Source organism: Salvelinus sp. IW2-2015, linkage group LG36 (assembly GCF_002910315.2).
Source record: "Salvelinus sp. IW2-2015 linkage group LG36, ASM291031v2, whole genome shotgun sequence".
Classification (NCBI taxonomy): Eukaryota; Metazoa; Chordata; class Actinopteri; order Salmoniformes; family Salmonidae; genus Salvelinus; species Salvelinus sp. IW2-2015.
Genome location: NC_036875.1, coordinates 6,673,450 through 6,698,675, shown reverse-complemented (window position 1 = coordinate 6,698,675; position 25,226 = coordinate 6,673,450). Strand labels below are relative to the sequence as shown.

General features: G+C 40.3%; 1 protein-coding gene across 1 annotated transcript in view; it reads left to right on the top strand.

Moving 5' to 3' along the window:
- Positions 1-10,938: 10,938 nt before the first annotated feature.
- esyt3 (extended synaptotagmin-like protein 3) overlaps positions 10,939-25,226 on the top strand; it is a 29,805-nt gene continuing 15,517 nt past the window's right edge. The window contains exons 1-14 of the mRNA XM_023981337.2: positions 10,939-11,662; positions 13,164-13,205; positions 13,524-13,658; positions 15,023-15,099; positions 15,363-15,432; positions 15,727-15,816; positions 16,133-16,188; positions 16,372-16,492; positions 16,911-17,087; positions 17,277-17,359; positions 19,164-19,212; positions 19,767-19,856; positions 20,073-20,135; positions 23,627-23,686. Of these exons, the coding sequence (XP_023837105.1) occupies positions 11,324-11,662; positions 13,164-13,205; positions 13,524-13,658; positions 15,023-15,099; positions 15,363-15,432; positions 15,727-15,816; positions 16,133-16,188; positions 16,372-16,492; positions 16,911-17,087; positions 17,277-17,359; positions 19,164-19,212; positions 19,767-19,856; positions 20,073-20,135; positions 23,627-23,686 (1,452 nt within the window). The 5' untranslated portion in view covers positions 10,939-11,323. The remainder of the gene's footprint in view (positions 11,663-13,163; positions 13,206-13,523; positions 13,659-15,022; positions 15,100-15,362; positions 15,433-15,726; positions 15,817-16,132; positions 16,189-16,371; positions 16,493-16,910; positions 17,088-17,276; positions 17,360-19,163; positions 19,213-19,766; positions 19,857-20,072; positions 20,136-23,626; positions 23,687-25,226) is intronic.

Here is a 25,226-nt window from a genome sequence, read left to right as displayed (position 1 = left end):
CTCACCACTTGGTTGTTGCAAAGCTAACCCCCAGGGAAATCATGACTTTGTAGCAACAGATAGTGAAAATGAAAATGGCTATGTTTATGTGGCGTAAATCTGAAAATTAGCAGATGACATATTAAGGTTTTTTWAATTAATGCATGTGAGACTGGTTCCATGTACAATAAGACAGGCAGAGACGGATYAAAATAACACAGAACAGTTTAATTACCTCTGGTTATGGAAACTTTTGCCAGCAATAAAGCTTCCGCGGCCTGTTCCTCGGACAGTGAACATCTGGCATTGTCTACATTTTCAACCCCTTGGCCAGCTCGCTCTCTGAAAGTAAAGAAAACAGCTTATTTTTTATAGATGTGGAAACAATAACTGAGATATGACCGTTCAATCTAAAGCAGCAGATGTCATTTWTAGGATAKGTCAATACAGCCCATTGCTGCTTACCTGAGATGCCATCTTCGTAGGTGTCTGCTTTGACTTCCTTTGTGTCGGAAAAAAGTTGCTTTCAGAACAATTAGTTTTGATTGAAAATAAAAAAGGTTTTGCTCTCGACAAAAAGACACAAATGTACCTCCATAGCGTATAACAATTTACCTGTGAATAACCACACCTTCATACAAACGTGCTACTGTATGCAGAATTCTTGAAGCACAACCGAAGATGCTGCCATATCCTGCAGCACGCCCACAAGCGAGCCACTCAGGAGCAGAATGATGCRGCGTGGAAGAGGGAAAGGAATGAGATGGGAACAGCAATTTGTTGCAAGTTGGGGAGGAGGGCTAATAGCTGAACAATAGACTATTCAACCTTTACTAAAGATTTGTCTAATAGCCGAGCTAGTTGTGAAAATCCCCCCTCCTATCACAGACCAGATTTGCCCTAACGAACCAAAGGGGTAGCTTGCTACTCAACGTAATAAAGTAATGACTTTTCAAATAAGTTACCTTACACATTATGTTGGCTGACAATTTGTTAGCTACGCTGTCCTTACAAACCACATAGCATATCATTACAGCAGTYTGTACTGGTATGTTAACTAGCTACCTAACGTTAGTAGTTATACTTGACTTGATTATTCCCGTCATTCTTAGCTTAGCTAAATGGTATAGTCATTGTGCTTTCTCAATGGACATTCGGGTGCTTTCATAAATTCACTCTGGCTTTCTATAGGCTGGACAATAGAACAAGTCAAAACTCACCCAAGGCTAAAAAACGGCTTCAGAGCGTTGGCTAAACTGGAACACTAGCGTGAGCCCATAGCAAATTAATGGAATCGAACGTTCGCAGAGCCTGTTTTGACTGGAGTGATGCTTAGAATTCCATGAAATATGTATCCCTTTTCATTTTACCACTACAATCTGTTCGTCGTACGAAACTGGAAAAAAACTACTTGTGTAGAAAGTAAACGTCCGCACCTCGATGGTGTCAACTGTGCTTATGTCTGCGTAATGAAAAAGTAGGGAAAAATAAGAACTTCTGACTATTTCTGGTCTAGCGATCGATGACAAATGAGCTTGCTGTCCAGACTTACATAACTACAAAGAGGGGATTTTCCTGATTAAAATGGCACCCGTGTAACAGTTTTACTTCTCCTCGCCCCTACCTGGGCTCAAACCAGGAACCCTCTGCACACATAGACAACAGCCACCCTCGAAGCATCATTACCCAACGCTCCACAAACGCCGTGGCCCTTGCAGTGCAAGGGGAACAACTACTTCAAGGTCTCAGAGCGAGTGACGTCACTGATTGAACCGCTATTAGCGCGCACCCCGCTAACTAGCTAGCCATTTCACACCAGTGACATCCGACTTGAAAAAAATCTAAATATACACATTGCGAGATATTTGGCGAAATAGACAGACACGCCTATATTTCCCCCATAGGAAACAATGGGAAGGCCGCAGAGTTTCAATATTATTTTTGTTGTTTACATTTTGTTGTTTACATTTTAACTATAAAACTATGTGAGCAGGTCTCATTGCCAACAATAGCGAAGCAGGKATTGTGACGTTGAACAATAAGCTGGGAATAGAACGTTCGAAAGGCAATTTGGTGCCACGGTGCTCAATAGAACTAATAGGAGATGGCAGGGTGAAGAATTCACTAAAATAAGGCCTGTTTTTTTGCAATTACTTCAAAATGACGGTAAGCAGCTGAGAAATATGGTCATATTATGAAACTGGGCTCCACGGTGGATGCAATGAACTAGTATTCATCAGAAAAGAACGTTGTTAAAAATGTGTGTCCAGCCTACTATCTAATATGTGTCCAGCCTACTATCTACACGGATTTCAGAGCACTCTCGTCTGAGTGTACCAGAGCACAGAATAATTACTTTATGAGCGCTCAACACCCGCTGAATATGCCCGGTGTCCGTAAACGTTGGGGGAAAAGTGTAATTAAATAGTTTCCAGCAGCACATTTACAGTCACCAATGCTCTGGTTAACACAAAAACTGCCTTACCAGCTCTTCTAGGGCAAGTAAAATGGTCTCATTTGTGTCTGGAAGTAGCTAGCCAACGTTAGCGTGGGTGCTTGACTGCTGTTGTAAGGCCAGAACGCCCAAATCAACCCTACTCCTCGGCCCGAGAGCGAAACGGTCTGAATTTACAAACTGACCATTTTTCTCTGAATGGAAACACTATAATATGAATCAAATTAATTAAGCCAAATTTCATAAAATCTATCCCATATACTATGTTATTACAAAAAAGGTTTTAAATTCTCTGGTAATGCCAATACGGAATACTATCAAATGCTTCTCAAAGATGCCCTCTGGTGGTCAAACTAGCAATAACTTGCATTAACAGAAGAAATGGCTGAGAATTAAATGACGTGCCACAGAATGCTGCAGCAGCACGCAGGGTGTGCCGCAGTATGACGCAACTTTTAAATGATCTCCGCATGTGAAGTTTCCCACTGTGAAGCATGGAGGAGGTGGTGTGATGATGTGGGGGTGCTTTGCTGGTGACGCTGTCAGTGAGTTACTTAGAATTCAAGGCACACTTAAGCAGCATGGCTACCACAACATTCTGCAGTGATACAACATCCCATCTGGTTTGCGCATATGTTTTTCAACAGGACAATGACCCAACACACCTCCAGGCTGTGTAAGGGCTATTTGACCAAGTAGGAGAGTGGTGGAGTGCTACATCAGATGACCTGGCTCCACAATCACCCGACCTCAAACCAATAGAGATGGTTTGAAAAAAGTTGGACCGCAGACTGAAGGAAAAGCAGCCAACAAGTGCTCAGCAAATGTCGGAACGCCTTCAAGACTGTTGAAAAAGCTGGCTGAGAGAATGCCAAGAGTGTGGAAAGCTGTCAAATGCAAAGGGTGGCTACTTTGAAGAATCTAAAATATATTTTGCTTTGCTTAACACTTTTTTGGTTACTACATGATTCCATATGTGGAATTTCATAGATATTGTCTTCACTATTATTCTACAATGTAGAAAATAGTAAAAAATAAAGAAAAACCATTGAATGAGTAATGTGTCCAAACCATTGACTAGTACTATAACTCTATGGCAGCAACCAAGGGGTTGAATTTCCGATCTCTACCCCTAGATTTGGTGGTGACGTAGTGTCCCCATGAGTGACAGAACACTGAGCCAATCACGGCGCAACTAGAGAACATTACCAAGCCCTATGCTCCGTATTTTCCACTGGCTGCCCCACCACCACAGAAAGCACTGAGCTAGGCTGAAACACCTGCATTTTGGAGATGCCTTACTCAAGAAAGCCAAAAAATAGACCAAGTTTGTATGCAGCTTTATTAACTCAATTTTTTTTACAATGTTTTCAAACTGACACYTATTAATACAAAAATAACATGAAAAACAGCTCTGCCCCACCTCCCCTGAATGAAAGGTTGCCACTGCATTTAAACTCAGCATAAAAAGAAACGTCTCTTTTTCAGGACCCTGTCTTTCAAAGATTATTCGTAAAAATCCAAATAACTTCACAGATCTTCATTGTAAAGGGTTTAAAAACTGATTCCCATGCTTGTTCACTGAACCATAAACAATTAATGAACATACACCTGTGGAACGGTCGTTAAGACACTAACAGGTTACAGACGGTAGGCAATTAAGGTCACAGTTATGAAAACTTAGGACACTAAAGAGGCCTTTCTACTGACTCTGAAAAACAGCAAAAGAAAGATGCCCAGGGTCCCAGCTCAACTGCGTGAACGTGCCTTAGGCATGCTGCAAGGAGGCATGAGGACTGCAGGGCAATATATTGCAATGTCCGTACTGTGAGACGCCTTAAACAGTACTACAGGGAGACAGGACAGACAGCTGATCGTCCTCCCGGTGGCAGACCACATGTAACAACACCTGCACAGGATCGGTACATCCTAACATCACTAAGGTGTAAAAAAAAAAAAAAGGACACAAAAAATGGTCAAAGACTCCAGCTGCTACTTGCTGTTAATCTATGCATTGTCACTTTTTTATTTTATTTTAGTTCAGAACAAATTCTTATTTAAAATGACAGCCTAGGAACAGTGGTCTTAATTGCCTTAAATTGTTCAGGGGTAGAGCGACAGATTTGTACCTTGTCAGCTCGGAGATTCGATCCACCAACCTTTCGGTTACTGGTCCAACGCTCTAACCACTAGGCTACCTGCCGTCCCACTTTACCTCTACCTACATGTACAAATTATTTTATTGTGCTACTTTAATACATAGTTTATTTTGGAAATACTATCTTAATTCTATTTATTGAACTGCATTGTTGGTTAAGCGCTTGTAGATAAGAATTTCACAACAGCTGTTGTATTCGGAGCATGTGACAAATACAATTTGATTTGATTTGAATTTTTTAAATCTTCTATACATGTATAGCAGTGGTTCCATTGTGCAGATGTAAAGCTTATTTCCAGCATTTCAATACATTTTGCATGGGGTGGATACTTTTTTGTTGTTGTTGCTATTTTAAAGCCCATTTTCTGCAATTCTACACATTTTGACATCGRGTTCATGTGATATCCGAGTGACTTTAACATGGGCTAGTTGATCTGGACATTTCTGACAAGTTATAAATAGCTCCCTAAAGTCTGCAATGACTGACATGACAAGAGGAAAACTGCTAATGCACTACCCCATTTTAAATTGCATCTTGTGCATTTTACTATTACAACTTTGAAGAGTAAGTTGAAAGCCTGACAGTTCCACCATTTATATACAGGAATTAATTATGTAGCCACCATGTTAATTAATATAGGCATTTTAATGAGTTTATTAGAGGGGAAATTCATAAAGTCATGATTGACAGGCTCGTGCCTTAATCCTTCAAGTTTTTTATTTGGTAAATGTGCACACACATAGGTTAATAAAGCATATACATTCATGGGGCATTCACATGCTTGTCGGAAGCGACATGATTGTTTTCAATATTTATGCATTAGTGGAAACCAAGACTTCTCAGGGCAGGTCTGCCGGTTTTGACGAGCAGAAGTGTCTTTTCGTAGCAGGTTAGGATCATTAACGTGGCAGGATAGGATAATTAATGTGGCAGGTTAGGATAATTAATGTGGCAGGTTACGATAATTAACGTGGCAGGTTAGGTATTTTATTAGGATCTCCATTACCTGTTGCAAAAGCAGCAGCTACTCTTCCTGGGGTCCACACAATACATGAAACATAATACAGAATGACATAATACAGAACATCAATAGACAAGAACAGCTCAAAGACAGAACTGCATAAAACATTTTTTAAAGGCACACGTAGCCTTCATATCAATGCATACACACAAACTATCTAGGTCAAATAGGGCAGAGGCGTTGTGCCACGAGGTGTTGCTTTATCTGTTTWWAAAAAAACAGGTTTGCTGTTTATTTGAGCAATATGAGATGGAAGGAAGTTCCATGCAATTCGGGCTCTATATAATATTGTACGCTTTCTTGAATTTGTTCTGGATTTGGGGAATGTGAAAAGACCCCTGGTGGCATGTCTGGTGGGATAAGTGTGTGTCAGAGCTGTGTGTAAGTTGACTATGCAAACAATTTGGGATTTTCAATACATTAATGTTTCTTATAAAAAGAAGAGGTGATGCAGTCAGTCTCTCCTCAACTCTTAGCCAAGAGAGACTGGCATGCATAGTATTTATATCAGCCCTCTGATTACAATTAAGAGCAAAACGTGCCGCTCTGTTCTCGGCCAGCTGCAGCTTAACTAGGTCTTMCCTTGCAGCACTGGACCACACAACTGGACAATAATCAAGATTAGACAAAACTAGAGCCAGCAGAACTTTCTTTTTGTGTTCTTTTTTAGTGTATGTGATGTGAACTGAAAGGTCTTCTTTCTTGGGGACCTGAATATTGACTGGTTTTTATCAAGCTGTCTTGTGCTCGCCAGAGGTAGCCTGACTTCCATTAGGTACCGAGATGAGATCCTCAGACCCCTTGTGAGACCATATGCTGACACATGCACATTTGTGGCCTGCTGGAGGTCATTTTGCAGGGCTCTGGCAGTGCTCCTCCTTGCACAAAGGCYGAGGTAGCGGTCCTGCTGRTGGGTTGTTGCCCTCCTACGGCCTCCTCCACGTCTCCTGATGTACTGGCCTGTCTCCTGGTAGCGCCTCCATGCTCTGGACACTACGCTGACAGACACAGCAAACCTTCTTGCCACAGCTCGCATTGATGTGCCATCCTGGATGAGCTGCACTACCTGAGCCACTTGTGTGGGTTGTAGACTCCGTCTCATGCTACCACTAGAGTGAAAGCACCGCCAGCATTCAAACGTGACCAAAACATCAGTCAGGAAGCATAGGAACTGAGAAGTGGTCTGTGGTCACCACCTGAAGAACCACTCCTTTATTGGGGGTGTCTTGCTAATTGCCTATAATTTCCACCTTTTGTCTATTCCATTTATCCATTATCTATCCATTTGCACAACAGCATGTGAAATTTATTGTCAATCAGTGTTGCTTCCTAAGTGGACAGTTTGATTTCACAGAAGTGTGTTTGACTTGGAGTTACATTGTGTTGTTTAAGTGTTCCCTTTATTTTTTTAGCAGTGTATTTGTTCTATCTTTTCAGGGGGATGAAATTGAAATTGTAGCCAGCTCTGCAATGCTTGTTTGAAAAAGAGAGATATTTTGAAAAAAGTATCATTTTCAATTAATCGAAAATGAGACGTCAATCTGCACAAAGGCAAAAGGCAATTTTTATACAATGAATGAGCTTTTCTTAGTAATCTACTTGAGAACCATTTAGGGTTCAAATAAAACTTTTGAATCAGTGAAGCTTTTAGAGAGAGGTTTAGTGCTTTTATATTTAATAATCTCAACCCACCCAATTCATATTCATTATATAGATAGGCACGTTTTATTTTGTCTGGTTTAGTGTCCCAGATAAAGCAAAATATGTTTTGCTCATAGGATTTGAAAACAAATCATCAGGAGTAGGCAGCGCCATAAGTAAGTGAGTAAACTGAGATATGACTAATCAGGGCAATTTTTCCATAAATAGACAAAAGCATCTCCATGGCTGCAGGATCTTGTCTATTTTTACAAGTTTTCTATTGAAATTCATTGTGGAGAGCTTATTTATATCTTTTGTGATATGAATACGAAGTATGTCTACTTCAACATCAGCCCATTTTATAGGTAAACTGCAGGGTAATGTAAAACTTGTATTTTTTTAAGGATTCAATACGTAATATTGTACACTTATCATAATTAAGTTTTAGTCCAGAGACTACAGAAAAGTTATCTAGATCTTCAATGAGACATTGCAGGGATATAGCTTGCGGACTTAATATAAAACTTGAGTCATCGGCATACATGGACACCTTTGTTTTTAAGCCTTGGATTTCTAATCCTCTAATGTTGTTATTGGATCTGATTTTAATAGCTAGCATTTCGATGGCCATAACAAATAGATATGGTGACAGCGGACACCCTTGTTTAACTCCTCTTGACAAATCAAAACTCTCTGAGAAGTAGCCGTTATTTACTATTTTTGTCGGGTTAAAGTTATTTTGTGAGGTGGTCGGATCTTTTCATGATGGAGTATGTTGTTCCTCCATAGCGTAAAGCTGTTGGTACTCGTTGATTTCCCTCAGGATCTCCTTAGTATCCAGATTGGCTCTTACTGCAACCAGTTGTTTTACGAAAAGATAACAATGAGTCTTTCCCACGACGATGACAGGTGTCTGTAGTACAGCCAGCTAGCACTCGCGGAATCCACGCTAAAAAAGGAACACAAATTTGCAGTCCCAGCCGTAAAGGCTAACCGCGTCGTGGAATCGTTAGCAACAAAACTTTAGTTCAGATTAAAATTGATTTAATGAAAAGGTTTTAATATAAACAACAAACCGAGTGTAGACAGTACAATGTTCTGTTGCACGCTCTGATGACATATCTGATGACTATTGTTATTTTACAGCTGCTCTTTAATTATTTCTTACTTTTATTTCTTATTCTTATTTTTGGGGGGTATTTTTTATTTTTTAACTGCATTGTTGGTTAGGGCTTGTAAGTAAGCATTTCACTGTAAGGTTGTATTGTATTCGTCGCTTGTATTGTATTCGTCGCATTCAAAATGCCACTACAGGGCTACCAGTTAAGGGCAACAGACCATGCATACTATATGTGTTAACCAATCAAGAGCAGTTATACCTGAAATCTATGTCTGTGTCTATGTCACAGTCACATGCGATTGAAGGAGCCACAAGAAGTCCAAGTGAAATGCCCGAGTGGCACTCCTTGAGGAGTGACTGCTTCTACTTTTAATGAAGTCAGACATGTGAGAGGGCAAAGCACAGCTGAAAACATAGCTGAGAGGAACTAGTCAAATGGCACAGATAAAGAGAATCCTGGAAATGGAGACAGAGGTGTTGAGGGACTATTCAACTATGAACAACCTGAACTATAGGAAGTGTGGACTGGTTATCCACCCAAATGCACCATGGCTAGGTGTATCTGTTATATTACTCACTTGAGAGACCTTCATTTCGGGCTTGTAGAAGAAAAAGGCCCAAATGCAAAAGCTACATTGACTGTAGATACCTCAAAGTTGAGCATGGCACACACAAGTTGAAGGAGCGCCATTAATATTATTGGGTTCAAGAGCAGTTGATGGTCACAGCTATGGAATGGTGGGATTGTGTTGTCCTGTGCCCATGATGATATGTTTGTGGAGCGCATTTACAAAGATACAACTCTCTTCAATAAACTAAAGCAAAAATGTGATGCCTTCTTTTACACATATTAAATCATTGTTATATTTACAATTTAATTAAATAGCAGTGTACTCTTTCACTACACAGCGTGTAGGATTATTTTGAAATAAGAATACAAACGGTTAGAATGCTGGCTAGAGTGACATTAAAATGACAGAAGCATAGTGTACGCTCAATGGCGCTGCCCATGCTAAAATTGCCTTTTGGTCACTAGAGGCCTCTATCATTCTCTATGGCTAGTACACACTAGCTATCTAGCTTGTAAACACTTGCTACCTAGCTAGTACACCCTATCTAGCTAGTACAACTCTAGCTAACTAGCTAGTTCACACCAACAATGCGTTACGCCTCGTTCACACCAACAGCGTGATTGCGCAAAATGGAACGCAGCATTGTCTGGATATGTGTGCAACAAAAGTTCAACATTCCCCTTCTGCTACCATTTCCGTCTACACAGTTTGATGCATACTATCGATAAATCTAATATATGTGTAACCGATGTGAAATGGCTAGCTAGTTAGCCGGGTGCGCGCTAATAGCGTTTCAATCGGTGATGTCACTTGCTCGGAGACCTTGAAGTAGTTGTTTCCCTTGCTCTGCAAGTGCCATGGTTTCTGTGAAGTGATGGGTAATGATGCTTCGAGGGTGGCTGTTTTTGATGTGTGCAGAGGGTCCCTGGTTCAAGCCCAGATAGGGGAGAGGAGAGGGATGGAAGCCAAACTGTTACATTGATGCTGTTGACCTGGATCACTGGTTGCTGTGGAAAAGGAGGAGGTCAAAAGGGGGGTGAGTGTAACCGGTGTGAAATGGCTAGCTAGTTAGTGGGGTGTGTGCTAATAGTGTTTCAATCAGTGATGTCACTTGCTCTGAGACCTTGAAGTAGTTGTTTCCCTTGCTCTCCAAGGGCCGTGGCTTTTGTGGAGCAATGGGTAACAATGCTTCGAGAGTCGCTGTTGTTGATGGGTGCAGAGGGTCCCTGGTTCGTGCAGAGGGTCCCTGGTTCGTGCAGAGGGTCCCTGGTTCGAGCCCAGGTAGGGGCGGGACGGACGCTGAACTGTTACATATAGAACGCACTGCAACTGCCTCTGCAACGCTGCAAGGCGAACACAGTGTTGCATTGGAAATGAATGTACTTCTGGTGTACCAAAATGGAATAACTCTGTCYGTGTGATCGAGGCATTAGATTGTAATGACAGACTACATTTGTGTAGAAATTGCGGGCATGTTCAGCCTGTGCTTGCACGGTTGTCGCAAGTTTTGTACCACTCTTTTTTGGGGTAGTGGGTCAAAAGGTTTGCACCCCACTGGAATACATGATAGTGGAAACAAATGGAGTTGGGTTGGGTATATTAATGGAAGGCCACAGTATTTTATATATATMTTTTAGCACATACCCCCCAAAAGGTCTGTGCACAGCCCTAGTGTGACATGTTGCCAAGGCATAGTTACCTAGATTAGACATGGCAGAAAAGAGAGGTCTCTTGAAATGGAAAACCAGTTTTACTACATTCTTTGTCAAGTGAAATCTAAGAGCTATGTTTTTAGACAGGAGCCAGTTTTAATGACTGGCTGCAGGGGCATCAGCTGGATTGCGTTCAGTACGTTTTTACGTTTTGAAACGTTCAATTTAACGGAAATGGTGCTGTACTGATCGACCAGTTGAAAAATGGGGAGGGGTTGGGGAACGCTGTCCTTTAAAAACGTCACTCATTGCTTCAAGACACACCTTGCCACACCCACCAAACATACATCAAAGTATTTTCAATAACATTTGGGGAAAACGTGTCGTTCAGTACAAACTGTTCCGCAATGTAGCAAACTTTCAAGCGAACTGAACGCACCGTAGGATGCCTCAAGAGGTGTCAGGTTAGGAGAGGTTTTTGGGCGTAGCCACCTGTGCAGGTACTAATACGGAAGTTCCCAACTACTAGATTTGACTCAGATATCAGTCAACAGCCAAGGCTACCAAATGAATAGATTTGATTTGACTTCAACAGTCAGGACATGGACATGGCCATGGCGTAACGCATTTTTTAGGAGCGCAAAAGGACTTCAGTAGGGCCCACATGGCCGAACAGCTACCCGTACCGACTACTACTACACCCAGAGCTTAACCTACTGACAAAATGTATTCAGGCGATTCCAAAGGAACCYTCCAGGGAGGAGGATTCGGCGAGCGCTCTGTCCCGGGAACCACGGGGACGTTGAGCCCGAGCGTGGTCAACCAACTCTTGATGGAATTTCTGATGTACTTCGGGAGAGCGCTATTGGTCTTTTATCCTGTGTATTTGACAGGGTACCTCGGACTCAGCGTCATCTGGATCCTCTTGTGTATGATGCTGATCATTTGGTGGAAGAAAAACCGCAAGTGGAAAGATATCCGAATTGGAACGGCTATGAACTTTATGGATAACGAAACACAAGTGATCCACAACGAGTTGAAAACCTTGAATATGGCAACTTGGGTATGTATTGGTATGTTGTTGATGTAGGCAGAGGTTGTTCCCCATATGTGGAAATGAAGTTATGTTACGTGGTACTCTGGCTGACATAAGATGAAAAATATGCACATACACACATACTCAGTCACACACAAAATGAAATGTGTCCTGCTGGATCAGTAGGCGTTTCTACACATTTTACATAACGAATGAACTCATCTAGGCTACAGCTGTTCATGTCTGGGAGGTTTTGTGTGACTTAAAGCAAACACAGCTAAAGCTAAGCACTCCTAAGAATAGAGCCTACATAGGCCTATTTTAAATTTGTGTATGAGCATACAAATGACCCACTAAGACCAGATGTTCAGCACTAGCCTACTTGTATGATTGTTATAGRAATGTAGTGTTATGGTCAAACATGTAGAAGTGTCATTTGTCATCATCTTCCAGCCACTTTCTGCCTCAGTAATAATAGTAAGACCTAACATTGTATTCCATTTCTGGGAAATCACAAAGTAGTGGCAGTGGCTGTATTGTTTGGGAGTGTAATATGCAGTGCAGAAGCTTTCACCCCCGTATTATTTCTTGCGTTTGAATCAAGCTGTGGTTTATTGCCAAATTGCAGTGAATGTTGGGCCTCTGTGTTTTGCCAAAGGCAGTCGTCAGTGCCACATTGACTACCGTGTCCCCAAATAACTGCAGGCTATAGAGCAGTGTTCTTAATCTATTCCTGTGGACATATTAATATTCTAGAGACATCATGGGAATGTTTCTGGTGATTTGAAGTGTTGACGTCATAGTTGTGTGATTATGTTGCAGGAGGTTTCACTCATCCATGCCTTACCACACCCATGCCTAATAGGAAACATTGACAAAGATAATGAAGTGCCACTGCTGAGGCTGTTGTACATTTAGAATAGTATTTTGTCAACATGTTGAGGTAAGTTGAGGCAGTAGTTGTCATTGTTAAAACAATATAGTGGACATTTTGTATTTCACAATGTTCCGGTTTTGTTTTTGGGGGGTGTGACCTTCATCTCCTGCTCTCCCACAAGGTTTGGAATTACAATCCCTTGATTAGTCATCAGGTCCTGCCTAACCAGTATTTTTCCTTTCAATATCAAAACCACACACTGTGGTAGATTAAGACGACGCAGTTCTATATTCAACCACTCTGACAGTAACATGTTTTCACTTTGTTATTATGGGGTATTGTGTTTAGATGGGTAAGACAAAATATAATTTTTGAATTCAGGCTTTAGCACAACAAAATGTAGAATAAGTCAAGGGGTATAAATACTTTCTGAAGGCACTATATGTCAAATAAAATGTGCTTCTGATTGGTTTCTTTGTCTAATATGTCCATCTCCCTGCATACAATGTAGACCTATTCAAAGTTCAAAAGTAAGTCTTTATTAAATGAGGATGGGTCATCTTCATTATCTGGACTCCTGCCAACTCACAGAATCACAAGGGTTTGTGTCAACCAAACTCTCTTGTAAATTTATCTCTTCTCTTCCCAAAGGTACACTTTCCCGAACTTGAGAAGGTTGACTGGCTCAACAAGGTAAAATAATGTTTTTTCCATTCATGCTGGTCACTCTTTGTCTGTTGTGCTGTTGTCACCTCAGCAATGGAGTTGGCCCGACGGCACAAACAGATCTGTTTCGTGTAGTCTTGGGGAGGGTCTGGTCATGAACGGCTTTAAACATTGACATGTTGCCCACAAAGCTTTCAAAACAACATTGTTTTCAATGACATATCACATACACAACCTCACAAAGTTATGCTCTACATTTGTTTATCCACACAATGATTTGGTCATGCTGATCGCAACTAGTTCTCCTGTCGTTCTTTGGTCATATGTCTGTCTGTTTGTCTTTAGATTTTGCTGCAGGCGTGGCCGTTCTTTGGCATGTTCATGGAGAAGCTCCTCAAAGAGAAGATCCAGCCATCCATCAGATTGTCCAGCCCATACCTCAAAACATTCACCTTCACAAAAGTCCACTTTGGTCATACAGTGAGAGAGCTTTTGTTGTTAGCATGTCAGGTTTCACCTCGTGGTTCTAATTTTGTATGAATTCTAGTACCTGGGGCCCTCATTTATCAACCGTGCTTAATTCCTCACGAAATGTTGGCGTACGTGGAGATCATAGGATTTGTATTCTCAGCACATTTTTCTGATCAAAGCCACATGTAGCAAATAAGCTGTAAAAAAATTTGGTTAACCAAATTCGAAACTTTCTCATTGACCTCCATACAAAAACTCCTTGCTTGGTGAGTACAAAACACTACCTGCTGGAGAAGACGGATTTTGTGGCCAGTTATCCCTCTCGTTTCGCCTCTTCGTCTCTGCTAAACTTCAAAACCATTAGATTTTGGGATTGGTGTAAAATCCAAAATTGTGCTATATATTCATTGGTATTGTCATGGCTAATTTGTAAGCGATAAATATTAATGCATTACAAGCTCAAACACTTAATCTGCAAAAATGACAAGTTCATTACTGGGCAATAGGGATTTCTTAGAACCTAAGTGCGGGGCCCACCCTAATCTGATAGTGGAAGTGCGGTGGTAGATGCCTAGTCTCCCTTATGGCTCAAATCAGGTGCCTACATAGTATACACCATAGACATACATCATTTACACACACACACACACACACACACACACACACACACACACAGTACATACCCCATAGACATACATCATTCTCAAACCCCATAGACATACATCATTCTCAAACACACACAACCAGAGAGAGAAGTCTGCTCAGACAGATCCAGCTCAGAAAGGCCCAGCTCATGACCCTCCATCAGCAGCAGATTTTAATTTAGAATGGAAAATGAATGTGTTTATGCAACATGTTAGTGCATCGATTCGTTCMTTAATCAAACCGAATCACACCGAATTGTTTCAAACTAAAACATATCGTTCCTGTATCGTATCGAATCATCTTGAAAGGGAACGATGCACATCCCTAATGAATGGTAAGATTTGTTGTATAGTAGCGGGAATAAACCAATCAGGAGATAATTAGAATATGATTTACACAATGAAATAAACATATTAGGCCAGTTATGCAATCTCCTTGCTAACAGCAAATGCATATTTTCATCATATTTCTTTCATATTTTTTTATTACCATTGTTATGTATTCTGTGCATGTCAACAAACACCTCCATTTCCCCCKAAAAACTATATTTGCATGCAAAGCAATTCTTCAAATTCCCATACTATAAAACATTCTATTTTTGCTACTGTTTAGAACACAAGTAGGATTATTKGGACACAGCCAGCGTATATTTTTTGGTGCGTACGCACCTTAGATAAATGAGGCACCTGGTGATTAAAATATATATATATATATTCTCCTAATTTCAGCCCCTCCGAATCACTGGACTTAAAGTGTACACCCATGAAGTGGACAAGAGGCAGGTGGTTATGGACCTGCACATAAGGTAATAGTAGTAGTAGTAGTCAACATCGAATCAATAACACACAGTACAGCACTATAAAGACACAATAGGCCTACAATAGGCCTACAATGGCTAGTAGTACTGTAGTTAGTTGTACAGCAGAAGTAGTCGTTTTATTGTCCCCGAAAATCCATAACAAGGTACTGTAGGGGTCCGTTCTATGACTCCCTGTAAACTATTAGGGCTTTGGATTTAGCCTGGTCCCAGATATGTTTGTGCTGTTGACAGTGCTTTTTGCTTCACAGTTACGATGGGGATGTGGACATCGACACAGAGGTGAAGCCGCCCATCACTGCTGGGGTCAAAAGTATTCGGGTAGGCATCAGATGTTCTTGTGTGGCATCTAGCTACTGGCACATACAACCACCCTATGCTAGCCTAGGATGACTGTGGTTGAAAATTGAACATTGTTACCGTGGCAAACCGGTTGTGTCACATTTAGTCCTCTCACATCAAACCGTGTGTTCAATTTGCATTGTGTGTAATTAGCTTTTTTGGTTTGCAGAGAAATTGCCCCTCTTGAGGAACTGTTTTAAAACTGGTTTTGATCTTTAAATTGATCTATATCAGCCCTTTTTCTAATCATGTCAGTATGTTTTTATTTTTCAGCTTCAAGGCATGTTGCGTGTCATTCTGGAACCTCTGATTGGAGATGCCCCGTTGGTGGGAGGAGTCACTATGTTCTTCATTCGTCGGCCGGTGGGTTCTGAAAGATGGCTCTGTTTGTTATTTATACCTATGACACCCAGAGATAAAAAATAAAAATATTTTTTTTTTTAGCTACCTTCATTCACCCTCTATTTATTATAGTTATATAACTAAATGTTATATATTTTGGTTTTCAGGAGGTCCAAGGCTAGTAGTATAGGCTATAACTTTTTAAACCCTACCATGTCACTAATGAGTATGGGACCTGTTGTGCCCRGTCAGGACATCGGCATCCTTGTGGTAGGATGCTAAGAGTGATGAAATGTTTTATTTAAAGTTATCAAATTRGAAATGGTTTAATTTTCAGACCCTACAAATCAACTGGACAGGGTTGACCAACCTCCTAGACACTCCAGGTCTAAGGTAATGTTTTTTTAAATTTTTTATTATTATTATTATTTTTTAGATAGAAGTACAACATATATTTAGCAGTTTTTCCTTGAAAAAGAGTTCTACGAATTCAGAATTTTTAGGTCCGAATGTATCAGTTTCAAAATCACTATTTCAAATTGAAGTGACTTCTGCCCTAACCCTTCACCTCCACAGTCACCTGTCTGAGCCAGCCATCATGGACATCATCGCTTCCCTTATGGTCCTGCCCAACCGCATGTGTATCCCCCTCATAGAACAGGTCAAAGTGGACCAGATGAGGTTCCCCCTGCCTCGTGTGAGTACAGTAAACTGATACTCCACTGTGTTGAGACCTGTGTCAGTGCCAAAGGCCCAGTACAGTAGGTGTTCTGATCGGACAACACAGGAGGATGGATAGACACAATTTGAGTGTATGGCACATCTATGGCACAGTTCCAATGATTGGAAGTGGTTCCATGAAATWAATTTTCTATGAAATGTCAGAACAAGATTTGACACCAAACATTGGTTTAATGGGATCTTCAGTTATTTCTATATCTCTAAAAATCTGGTAATCAAATCTGGTTCCTGTGTTGCTGGCTAACTTGTGTTCATATTTTGGGGGTTTAAAAATATGCTAGTTCTGTTAAATTTCTATTTTAGTGGGTGTGTGCAGTAAGATCTTGTTGTGTTTTGTACTTTTTTTGTAACTATAGTATTTTATGATGTTTTAGGGAGTTGTGAGGGTACACTTGCTGGAGGCCCGGGATCTGATAGCGAAGGACACTTATATGATGGGAATGATGAAGGGTAAGTCTGACCCCTACGCGGTGCTTAGGGTCGGCAATATCCACTTCAAAAGCAAGACCATCCAGGAGAACCTGCACCCACGCTGGAACGAGGTTTATGAGGTAGGGACTCCTGAAAATCCTCCTGCTGTAAATGTAGTCACACACACTCACAATCGTGCAGTCAACCCATTCTCTCTCCCCTTTGTCTATACACTCTCCTTTGTCTATACTCTTTGTTTTTATTTATTACCATATAAAATATGTTTGAATATATGATTTCTTTTTTATCCCCTTTTTTGTCAACTGCAGTTTGTGGTACACGAGGCCCCTGGGCAGGAGTTAGAGGTGGATGTGTTTGACGAGGACACTGACAAGGATGACCCCCTGGGGAAGTGAGGAAACCACTTACTATGTGCACGAGAATAGACACAACCTCCCCATTCTGATTTCTTACGCCCACTTGTCACTGACTGCTGACCCATGTCAAACATTCAGTAGTGCACAAGTAGGTTGTGGAATGTTCATATAGAAATATGTCATGTAGAACGTATGCCTCTGACATAGAGTAAGGAATCATGCCGGCTCTATTCATGACGTTATCTATCTGGAATATTTTCCACAACATTTGTGTGACAAAGCCTATTGAACATGGCCCTGGTTAGATACTTTGACCAATTGAGGGCTTATTTATCAATCTCAAAGCTGTCACCCCTGGTGAAAATACTTGAAACCCTTGTAAGTGAACAGGTAAAATAGTTTTTATTTACTAACTCTATTTTATCAATGTACCAATTGGGCTTCAGGAAGAAGCATAGCACAATTACAGCAGCCATGAAGGTTTTAAATGATATCACTGAAGCCCTTGACAAAAAACAGCACTGTGTCTCACTTTTTATTGATCTCTCTAAGGCTTTTGATACAGTTGATCATGCTATACTAAGGCAYAGATTGTTGAGTGTAGGTCATTCGGAGCATGCAGTTGCATGGTTTGCTAACTATCTGTCTGATAGAACTCAGTGCACTCAATTTGATGGGCTTATGTCTGTTAAATTGTCTGTCCTTAATGGTGTGCTCCAAGGCTCTGTACTTGGTCCTCTCTTATTCATTATTTATATAAATGATTTAGACAAAAATGTCCAAAATGCACAACTTAATTTTTATGCTGATGATACTGTTATTTACTGTTGTGCCTCATCTCTTACAAAAGCTTTCRAGAACTTGCAAACTGCTTTTTATACTGTTCATCATACCTTATGTCAATTGAAGCTTATCCTCAATACTGACTAAACTAATGGTGTTGTCTCATGCAAGAAATAGACCTCTGAACCTTTCACCTATTACTACCTGTCAGGGCAAGGAGATTGAGGTTGTAACCTCATATAAATATCTTGGAATTCTAATTGATGACGGACTCTCTTTTAAATTGCATATTCAACAACTTACAAAAAAATTGAAGCTGAAGTTGGGATTTTATTTTAGGAATAAGGCCGTTTTTCTTTTGAAGCCAGAAGGAGGCTAGTATCAGCTACATTTATGCCTTTACTAGACTATGGGGATATTTTATATATGAATGCTTCCGCTCAGTGTTTGAGATCAATTGACACTCTTTACCATGGCACTTTGAGATTTATTTTAAACTGCAAAACCCTTARGCACCACTGCACTTTGTATACCAGGGTTGGCTGGCCTTCTCTAGTCACTCGTAGGCTCAGTCACTGGTATACTTTTATTTACAAAGTCATTTTGGGTTTACTACCTTTTTATTTGGGCATTTTTATTGTTCAGAAATGTGGTGGGTACTCTCTTCGTTCGCTGGACTTTATCCTGCTAACTGTTCCAAATGTCCGAACTGAATTTGGTAAAAGGGCTTTTATGTACTCTGCGCCATCGTCTTGGAACACCTTACAAAATACTTTTAAACTGGAAGAACTTGTCCCGATTTGGTGTTTTTAAATCACTGATGAAGGATTTTGAGGCTGATTCCCTGACCTGTCAATGTTTTTAATTTGCTGTTTTTGATTTTGTTATACTCTTGTGAATTCAATGGTTTTTACTAGATTACTTGTAGTTTTTCATGTTGTCTGTCTGTAATTTTTGTAATGATTTGATGCTGCCTATCTTGGCCAGGACGCTCTTGAAAAAMAGATTTTAAATCTCAATGAGCCCTTCCTGGTTAAATAAATATATCCATTGTAGGTTTCGCCTGGACTTTGGAGAGGTGAAGAAGGAAAAAGAGATGGATAAGGTGAGAAGGTCACATTGAATGTTTTAGTTGCGGGATAGGAAACTCGGGTCTTGCAAGGCCAAAATACTTCTGGTTTTCTTTATCTACCTCTAATCAACTGAGGTGAATGAACCTACAGCAGCCAAGGTGATAATGGCTGGGGTCATTTTTGCTGTTCTCCAAATATAATGTTAAAGTTTTTAATTGTGTAGAAATGCAGTAAATGAAATTCAACTTTCAAAAAATGTCCAGGACGGACCTCACTAACTCAAACCCTGGTTATGGCCCTGCACATAACGGAACACATTTTTAAAATGTGGATACAAATAGAAATTATTATTAGCTAAGGTAGTCTCCCGGTTTCAGTGTGTTTTCTACCTTTTGGTATCTAAAGAATGGAATGAGAAGACTCTCTGGCCAATCGGTGATATAAATCAATACATCAACTATCAGGTAGTTGTTTTTTTTTTCTATCAGAACTTTTGGCCCTCCATGCCTGGAGTTGACTAGCCTTGTTCTGAGGGTGATAACATTTCGGTTCAGATGAATAAACTATTCCCATTTCGTTGTCATAGTGGTTCCCCCTGGTTGATGTGGCGAGTGGAGAGGTTCACCTCAAACTGCAGTGGCTCTCTCTACAAACTGACCCGGGACTCCTAGCGGAGGTAAGCGCTCTTAAGCAGATTTATAACCACTCTTAAGCAGTTTATAAACATTCTTAAGCGGTTGAGCCGACTCACCCAAACRGTGTTGTGGAAGCTCTGATATGTCTTTTCATACTGCACAACCCCTGGTCGCTAAAGGAAAACAACAAATGTGCTTATTAACCGTATACAACCTTTGACGAATATTGTGTATTTCTTTTAATTTTTCCGTTACAGACATCTGATGGCTGTGCTTGTGCTATGCTTGCTGTGTACCTAGACAATGCCTCAAATCTACCAGTAAGTACATCTGTCAAGCCTGTACAGCCACGGAGACTCACATGTTAACTAGCACAAACAGTCTGCGACGTGAATATAAGATGCGATAACCAAGTTTATTTGCTTATGAAAACATTAGTACACATTCTCTGAGCACCAACAAGACACTCTCCACTCAATCTGAATGCCCCAGGATGCCTTAGCACATGCCTATAACAAAGAGTCAGCAATTTTGCATAAACATCATGTGATAGGCCGATGACAATCAAATATAAATTTTACAATTTAATCCCCTTATTGAAGATGATCATCACCAGTACCATCATTTGTAACTCATCACAATTGACCCTTCGCAAAGATCTGCCTCAGAATTTTGGGCAACCATTCACAGCGCTCCAATGGATAACAACTGTCGTCGAGTCTGACACCTCGGACAAGCTCACATTTAAATCACATGAAAGCCAATGAAGGCTATGGCAAATACTGAGAATTTTCTTCAAAAAATACATGTTTAAATGGCTAAATAATTGAACAGTGCACCGGGTGTATTTGCTACTGTGATTCCTGAAATGCAGAGCTTGTTGATGGAGTATTTTTCTAATCTGAAATTAGACCTTTGTTACATTGTTTGCTAGCTCAGCTGGTTAACTAGCTCTCAGTTTCTCAAAATGAATGTTAGCTACCGGAGTTAGCAATGTTATGAATACAGCTCCCATCTGCTGTCGGCATTAGGATACGATTTGAGCGCACTAGTTATCTCTAAAAGTTGTTATAGCTTTGACTGCATGCTGACAGTGAATTCAGAGCCGTTCAGTGGCTAGCTACACTACAAACAGAACAGGTTCCTGTGAAGCAATTGTAATGACAGTCAACCACAACATACCCCCTGCTAATCAGGAAACTATTGGGTGTCAGTTTTGATCTCATTGTATATTAGAAACACAGTTTGAAATCATTGTGAGMGGATTTCGCCAGTGATTGAATGGGTAATTAGGCTTCCCTGGAAAATTTGACCATTTTCAGGAAGCTAGGCGTATGTGTCACTCTTTTCATTTGTATTTTTTTTATACAACTARACAAGACGTCTTACTTAGTTAAAGTGGTTTCAGTCTGCCGTGACACGTTCATCCATGTATACGGGTAAGAGTCTAGCTACATTTTCAGAAATTATACATTTATAATTTTGTCGGAAAGTCATTTTCATTTCAAGTTAAAGCGTATTGTTAGCTAGCTAGCAAACATTAGCTTGCTGGCTCGCTAGCTAACGTTACGTGTTTGATCTGTGTAGTAATATTATTTCGATCTCAGAAACCCATTTGCATTCCCTAATGTTAGCTAGCTAGCAAACGTTAACCCTAGTTGGTTAGCTTTAGCTACCTGCAGATTCATACTACAGCATTTCATGCATGGTGGCTAGCTATGACAATCAGTTTGTACTGTTTGGGMGTGATTTTACAGCCATCTATTGTATTTCATGAACATGTGTACATGTCTAGACAATAGTGACCCATCTTACTTAGTTAGATGTGGCTGGGGGTTATAGCATTTCTTTCACATGACCCATCAATTTAGACAAGTGTCTCGGGAAGCGTCATCTAATAATTATAAAAACATTTATCTGGACCCTTTCTATTTGTGATATTGCTACTATGCAAATATGCAAGTTACCATTCCACTGTACCGTTTACAGCTGTATCATYTGCATGTGACATATACATTTTGATTGTATTTGATATAGTGTGTGTTTACCAGAGACTGTAATGTGAAGAACAACATGACCTGCACCYAAGTCAGATTAGGATATAGGCCAAGAACTAGATAAAGTGTATTTTTACCTGGCGTTTTCCTTATTGTAGGTTAATTATTTCACAATTTTTAGTTTTGAAATCTTTYGTTGTTCACTACTCTACATTACTCTGTTTAGCACATGGCCTCACATGTGAATCCTTAAAGAGATGGGTGGGACTAAGGCGTGGTGTAAACAAAGAAGAGCTTTCCAGTAGGTGTACCAAACATTCAAGGGCCATTTTCTAGAAAGTGGAGTTTCTCAACTTTCWAAGCAGAATTACTTTCCCATTGTTCGTCAACTGCAGTGTATGATATACCATTTTGTAGSTCTGTGTCTTTACCTTTATCAACAACAAAAAACCATACACAATTTCAAATTTTGCCACATAAGACCAAATRAAGGTGGTRGGTCAGATTTTGCAGATGTTGTCCGAGGTTGCAACAGTACCAAGAGGGGCGGGGCTTAGCGAAAGGTCAATTGTGCTCAAGTTTTSTGTCATAAAACGTGGCCTGCTGCATTGAACATTTTAGAGATTTATTTMATCATACCTAACGCAATGGTAAATATTAGCGCTGGCGATAGGGCTATGTGTCTGGGGGTGTGTCAGAAATATTGTTGCTATTTTCACTGCAGAAATTATGAGTTTATTAAATAGCATAGGCTACAGTAACACGTAATAGCAACATAACAAAAACAATGTTTGCTCAATATGTTTGGCGTGTTGACAGTCAACATTGTTGTAATTGGCTTCAACGACTATAGGCCTTTACGCATCACACTTCTCCTCAAATAAAAAAATACTAGGCTCCCGTAATTTGTATGTGTGAGGCATGTTCTCAATAAGCAGGATGTAGCCTAGGCCTACCGTTGATATGGTGTTATAGGACTGAATAATCTGAATACAAGAGCCTCTCTTTGGAAATCAGGATGGATATAAACCGAATGGAGTAGCCTATGCACTGCAGGTAGACCTATGTGAATAATGCAAAAGCATGATGGCAAAAGCCTCACGAGTAGACCATTTAGAAGCCTTTTATGGATAGCCTACTTGGCTAATGCATGGCTAGGATAAGAAAGACACCAGATGAATTGTTGTTGAARTATCTTTCATTATAGTAGGGTAGGGGTAGCCTGTAAGGGCTTTTTTTCTTTATCAAATGAAATGGGAAAACAAGCAATTGTTACAGGACAATAACTTAAATGTTTCTACATACCAGTGTCACCAGATCATGTCATCTCTCGTTCCATGATGGGCATATAACCTACATGGAGGGGTTTTTACGGCTCAAATAATGTATAATAGCCTACATAGATAAGAAGGGGATACTCACAAACTTGATCTTTTAATAAAGCTTTGGTGATTTTAAGATGTATTTCAAAGCGGTCTCACGAGCCAAAGGACACACCTCAGATATTACCACTTCTCCCATCTCCGCACAGATGGGAGAAGTGTGCTCATGTAAGAAGTAAATTACCAATCCTGGCTCTAGGATTTGAAAACGGAAGAGTGCCGGCTTTAACGGGTCAAAATTGCAAAGAGTGCATTTGACAACTGCTTAACGCCAGCTGAAAATAGAGCCCTTAATGTGTTATTTTGATACATGCACTACATTATTTGTCATGCTCTTCATTCTACTTTATTGCAGACATATGCCAGTATTTGGTTTTTCTATCTGAAATATCTATTGTATACTATTAATATTCATTAATTTGCCTACCACAGAAAGACCACAGTGAGTTCAGCCACTTTAAAAAGGATGGGAAGCACGCCAAAGATGCCAAGGTAAGATTGACTACATGCATGGGTCGTATTTAGTAGGGCACATAAAGGACATCATGTTGAATCATTTTGCATTGGAAATGTTTAGTTTCTTATTGGACAGGTAGTCCCTCCCTGTTTCAGTCTGTTTTCCATTTGGTGCCTCATGAATATGACTTAGGCAGAGTTGAATTTCCTGCTACTGGTACTCCAGGGTTGTGTTCACTAGAAACCAAATGGAAGCCAACAGCAGCAAACGGAAACAAAACAGGGAGGGACCTACCTGAATTTGTCCAACAAACTCTTTTCTTTTTTGGAGTAAACGGTTTCCGTTGTGCACAGTACCTGGTAATGCACTAGTGTTTCCTGTTTTTCTGGAGAAGGCAGGTCCATATGGGTGTGACCTGTTGTATTCATTCCCATACCTGCTTTGTCTGCCCTGACTTGATCTTTTTGATTCTGCTTCCCCTCCTCTGCTCCCCCTCCTGGTCACTCTGTGACACTGCTGTGAGAATCTTCAGTTTTTCTGATGTCACTCTTCGGGGAAATGCCTTTTGCATAAGTAAGGTCCCTTTCTGGACCGTAGGCAGCGAGTTCTGTCTTTGACCTGTGGTAATGCAGAACTTTCTCTGAAGGTTGGTTAGTCAGAGGACAATCTCCACTGTCTGTATGTTGTGACGATTAGTCTAGAGCTGCTCTCTCTCGAAAGCATGCACACATTAACAAGCTGCCAGGTGTAGCACAGTTTCTAATATTTGATCTATGTTTGTGCATTAGTGTCCTTTTTATACAGTATAGTGTAGATCCCCTTGTTAAAGAAGTATTGACATTTCCCTCTCTGAAGTCTGCTAACACTATAGGCTCCCCTCTCTAGGTCATGTAGTGTGCTAGCAGCTAGTGTGTGTGTGTATATACACAGAGAGCACCCGTTCTCTTATGAGCTGATGCATTCCTCTGTTTGCTCACGTGAGCCTAGCTCATATTATTCTCATGTGAGTGGAATGCAGACTCAAGGCAACCTATATGGGAGCTGCCTGCAGGCAAACTAGAACATTCCAGAGCGCTCCGCCACTCATAAACCAGACATGTCAGACCTGGCTGAAGCTTGTTTACCTAATCTTTTGTGAAATTTCTTGTTTTTCCGCTGAGTGTTCCTGACATTGAAATCTCTGATTTTGGAGTTGGACAAGTACAGGTTCTAAGTAATGAAGTGAATATTATGCAAGTTAATTTAAAAATACAGTGAGGTCTGAAAGTATTGGGACAGTGTTTTGGCTCTGTACTCCAGCACTTTGGATTTGAAATMATACAATGACTGAGGTTAAAGTGCAGACTGTCAGGTTTCATTTGAGGGTATTTAAAAATHACAGCACTTTTTATACATAGTCCCCTCCATTTTAGGGGACCAAAAGTATTGGGACAAATTCACTTATACTGTACACTATAAAAGTAGTCAAAAGTTATTATTTTGTGTCCAATAGAATGGTAAATAATATATTGTGTTATTTTGGAGTCACTTTTATTGTAAATAAGAATAGAATATGTTTCTAAACACTTCTACATT